This window comes from Argentina silus, assembly GCF_951799395.1.
Source record: "Argentina silus genome assembly, contig: scaffold_568, whole genome shotgun sequence".
Lineage (NCBI taxonomy): Eukaryota > Metazoa > Chordata > Actinopteri > Argentiniformes > Argentinidae > Argentina > Argentina silus.
In genome coordinates, this window is record NW_028152382.1 from 7,501 (window position 1) to 12,500 (window position 5,000).

Below are 5,000 nucleotides of genomic sequence, written 5' to 3' on the forward strand. Positions count from 1 at the left end.
ATTAGCATATTAATCTCTTCAGGCTACATCTTAACAGTCCCTCCTAAAGACCTCTTCACCCCCACTACCCCCCTGTACTAACCCTAACCCCAACCCTAAAGACCTCTTCACCCCCACTACCCCCCTGTACAAGTTCTCTCCTGTTAATAATAATAATAAATAAATAAATAAATAAAGGCTTCTGGCATTACGACTGCCCCTGGTATGAGCATTGATTACTTTATCTTATGATGACTGATGGATAGGTGATTCACTTACTTAAACAAATGTATTTGTTGTAAGTCGCTTTGGATAAAGGCGTCTGCTAAATGCCATAAATGTAAATGTAAATGTAAATGTTTATCATATGTTCAGACCAGTTTAATAATCAGCCTGACTTCAAATCCATCTATCCTAGTTTGACAGATATTTGACCCAGGTGATGGTTGATGTTGTTATGTTTCCTTTCAGTGTCGATGGCTAAATACCCCCGGACATCTGAACACGTCATTATCAGTCATGTTCTTGTGAAATCCATCACTCCATTGTATTTAAACAAAATAACCAGAATAAAAAAACGCCAAGCTCAAATGTAACTGTGAAAGAAATGATATCATAGCCTTGGACCCCTTATAACAACTTTATTTGAAAAAGACTCCAGAAATTCCAAGATGTGTAAAGAAAAATAACAGTCCCAATAAGTCCCCCCAACCTTCGCTCGACATCCCAAGTAAAACAGTGTACAGTACTATAGTTTATTTTCTCATTTATTCAACTTTTGTCGATATCTTAAAATAAATGTTTCAATTTGCTTTCAAAAAGCTGACCAGAACAGCAGGATGTTACAGAAGGTTGAAAGTACAGTGCTGGGAAAATTACAGACAATAATAGTAGTAATAATAATAATAGTAATTATTTCATGGAGAGGCAAGAACTGAATAAGTAAAAAACTCAAATAAACATCACCTTTCAGTTCCCCAGCTGGACAGCTGAGCAGGCACTAACAGCATAAAGGTTCATACAGTAGAACTGGAAACTAACATCAGGTACGCTTCTATCTACAGGTCAAGATTCAACTCATCTCTACACACCTCAACTCTCCCACTCATTATCAAACCCACTGATTAACCCCATCATAAATGTCAAACCTAAACAGAAAAGGCAGGAAGAAAAAAAAAGAGAAAAAAAGGAGAAGAAAGAACGCAAACTAAAGATGATTGTGTCACTCTCTCTTTCAATCTATGTTTACAATGCCAAAAAAGATAGAACATATCATTTGAAGGTTTTGAATTCACTCTGAATCATTGTTGGTTGTGTTGGGGTGGGGGGCGGGGGGCAATGACAGCCTCACCATGCGTACAGTACATGGACACAAAATAATGCATCACAAAATCAGACATGGATATCAGGGACACACAAATATATACACCCATGCATACACACTACTGCACATGCACAGTTTTCACTCTCACACACATACAAATACACACACACACACACACACACACAAATACGCACGCACGCACGCACGCACACACATACAAATACGCACACACACACAAAATTGGAATCTCAGGAGGGGAATTCAACGTGGGAACACATCTCATACAATCTGCCTTAGAAACCCCCGCCGAGCCTCGCGCCTGAGTCTAAAACCCCCGCCGGGCCTAGAGCCTGAGTCTAAAACCCCACCGGGCCTAGCGCCTCACGCCTGAGTCTAAAACCCCGCCGGGCCTAGCGCCTCACGCCTGAGTCTAAAACCCCGCCGGGCCTAGCGCCTCACGCCTGAGTCTAAAACCCCACCGGGCCTAGCGCCTCACGCCTGAGTCTAAAACCCCACCGGGCCTAGCGCCTCGCGCCTGAGTCTAAAACCCCCGCCGGGCCTAGAGCCTCACGCCTGAGTCTAAAACCCCACCGGGCCTAGCGCCTGAGTCTAAAACCCCCGCCGGGCCTAGAGCCTCACGCCTGAGTCTAAAACCCCCGCCGGGCCTAGCGCAGCGCCTGAGTCTAAAACCCCCGCCAGGCCTAGCGCAGCGCCTGAGTCTAAAACCCCCGCCAGGCCTAGCGCAGCGCCTGAGTCTAAAACCCCCGCCAGGCCTAGCGCAGCGCCTGAGTCTAAAACCCCCGCCAGGCCTAGCGCAGCGCCTGAGTCTAAACTATGGGCCTGAAGAAGCCATGCCAAAGAAAAGACATTCATGAACACAAGTGGAGCCGAGAGAGAGAAAGCTAAAAAGGTTTTCAAATCCATGAAAGATATCCCAGCTGAACATAACCCCCTTCGACTGCCTGTCTCCTCCTCCCCACCGCTGCTCTGAAGGCACTGGGAAGGTGAGATACAAGGCAAGGTTTTCACCTGCCGCATTTCAACTGTCAGAGGAGGAGAAACATCTACAGAAGATCACTGAGACATGGCCTATCTTCTAACCCCAGCCTGACCCCTCCCTCTCTCTCTCACCTTTGGCCTGGTAGGAACTGCATTTCCCATAATCCCTTCCTCCCACGCGCCATGGCACAGTTTCACTGTCCTTTTTGCTTCTTGCCCAATTCCAAATCCACCCCTAGCCCCTAGCCCCTAGCCCCGACAGACCGCAAAGGATTGTTGGATGGGTGTGAAGTCAGATGGTGAAATTGAGGCGATGTTGCCATAATGGATACCAAGTACCTCCTTTTAGACAATCCTTTTAGATCTCTAGATAGGGCGTAGGGGCGAGCAGCCACGGGTTCATTTGGAGTTGGGCATTCCCCAACCCTTCCTGGCCCTACCCCCTTAACCCTCCCCTCCCCTCCCCTCCCCTGCCCTGCCCTGCCGACCTCCAGCCTCTGTTAAAGGGACCAGGAGGACAAAGCTGCCCATAGGCACTGATCTAAGGTCAGTTTTAAATGTGTGTTCTCCACTCCCCCTAGGATTTGAGGAGGGTAAACTGACCCTAGATCTGTGCTTAGGGGCAGCTACGACCCGAAGCTTATAAGAGCAGGCAGCCGGTCTTCTTCTTCTTCTTGGCCTGTAGCGCCGCCCTGGTGGCCATCTCAAACACTTCCCTCACTCCATCTTTGGTCTTAGCAGAGCACTCCTGGTAGCCGTAGGCACTGATGCGGTTAGCCATGTCCCTGCCCTCTTCTGGCTTCACTGGCTCCTGGAAACACCAACGGACAAGGTTACAGTATAGACACACACACACACACACACACACACACACACACACACAGCAAAGTCACGTTTCATTGCGCAAACAGACCACACACACAAGTTTCATTGCGCAAATAGACCGCAAATAGACCACACACACACACACACACACACACACACACACACCTGTTTCATTTTGGCAAGTTCTCGTTTTGTGTGCTCATCATTGCGCAGGTCTTTCTTGTTGCCCACGAGGATGATGGGAACATTGGGACAGAAGTGCTTCACCTCAGGGGTCCACTTCTCCGGAATGTTCTCTGCAAGGACACAAGAGGGTTTGCTCCAGCCCAGCACTAACACACCCCATTCAGATACTCAAGGTGTTGCTGATGAGCTGAATCAAGTGTTATAGTGGCAGACTAGGACCAAAGTCTGCACACACACTGACGATCCAGCACTGAAGGAAGAGTGCATACGATAAGGTCCTGTGTGTGTGTGTGTGTGTGTGTGTGTGTGTGTGTGTGTGTGTAACGCAGTACCTAAGCTGTCAGGGCTGTCTACAGAGAAACACATGAGGATCACGTCTGTGTCAGGATAGGAGAGAGGCCTCAGCCTGTCGTAGTCCTCCTGACCTGCTGTATCCCACAACGCAAGCTCCACCTGAGGGAGAGACACAGAGAGAACATGGAACAGGGGTGGCATAAAGCCAGCAGGCTCTAGTTCACATGATGGGTTTTGAGAGACAGATTCATACGTCCTGTCAACTCTCTCCAGCTGTCTCACTGGGTTTCTTCCATTCCTCCATGATCACTGATGACAGGACCTGATAGGCGGAGGCCCTATATGGTGGAAACCTGGTCCTCTGTGGCTCAGATGGAAGAGCATAATGCTAACAACGCTTAGGTTGTGGGTCCGATTCCCGCTGTAACCATGTATACAGAAACATATGCACTCACTACAATGTAAGCCGCTAAAACCGTCTGCGAAATGGCATATATATTATTATTATTCTTACATAAACCAGGGGTGGAAGCTGTGATTCCCGGAGGCTCACCTGTTTACTGTCCACCTCGATGTCCGCCACATAGTTCTCAAACACCGTGGGGACGTAGACCTCGGGGAACTGGTCTTTACTGAAGACGATCAGCAGACACGTCTTCCCACACGCACCGTCCCCCACGATCACCAACTTTTTCCTGATGGCTGCCATCTGCAGAGAAAAGCAACACAGCAGCAGCCTGTCATCAAAGCAGGAAGGCACCGTGGCATCCCTCCGGAGGAGGACTGCATGAGGCCTGGCAGGGAACACTTTAGTTTGACTGTTTCAGGGGAAAGAGATGGAAGAGCGACCAGAAATGGTCATTTGGACAGACAAGTAGCTGGCTAGCTCCACGCAGCGGAACAGGTCACTTGACTAGGAGGAAAGTTCAACTGGCCTCTGTTGAAGCTCTACTTCTCCACCACACCAGGAGACGGTTAGCCAGCTAGCCTAGCTGCTGGAACAGCTAGCTTCATAATGAGGTTGGTCGTTTTGATAAGCGAGCCGTATCGCGTTGGCAGTAAAGTAGCCGGTCTTCGACAGGGATAGAAACTATGTGAACCGTATTCTCCAGGTGTTTATCTGGTGAGATGTGAGATGTGGAGAAACGCTCAAAAAGGGCAACAATCAATCTAGCTAGCTAATTAGCCAGCTAAGCTAGCTTTCTGTCAAACTTCTCAGAATACTCTGTGGTTTGTTGTGAGGTATGATGACCGTATCATTTCAACTATATCTGTTTTTCTGTCATTTGTAGCTATCGACATACGATGGTAATGCCCGTGGCGTTGATAAAGGTGTGTATAATAAAACGCAGCAGCGAGCTACCGTTTGTTGTGTTCTGTCGCCGTTTTCTTC

At 48.2% G+C, this 5,000-nt stretch overlaps 1 protein-coding gene across 1 annotated transcript in view; it reads right to left on the reverse strand.

The window, feature by feature from the left end:
* Positions 1 to 605: 605 nt before the first annotated feature.
* LOC310824873 (rho-related GTP-binding protein RhoA-C-like) overlaps positions 606 to 5,000 on the reverse strand; it is a 4,396-nt gene continuing 1 nt past the window's right edge. The window contains exons 1-5 of the mRNA XM_083698131.1: positions 4,971 to 5,000; positions 4,161 to 4,316; positions 3,646 to 3,766; positions 3,293 to 3,423; positions 606 to 3,113 (exon numbers count right to left, since the gene is read on the reverse strand). The exon at positions 4,971 to 5,000 is cut by the window's right edge and continues 1 nt beyond it. Coding sequence (XP_083554257.1) covers positions 2,943 to 3,113; positions 3,293 to 3,423; positions 3,646 to 3,766; positions 4,161 to 4,316 — 579 coding nt within the window. The 5' untranslated portion in view covers positions 4,971 to 5,000 and the 3' untranslated portion in view covers positions 606 to 2,942. The remainder of the gene's footprint in view (positions 3,114 to 3,292; positions 3,424 to 3,645; positions 3,767 to 4,160; positions 4,317 to 4,970) is intronic.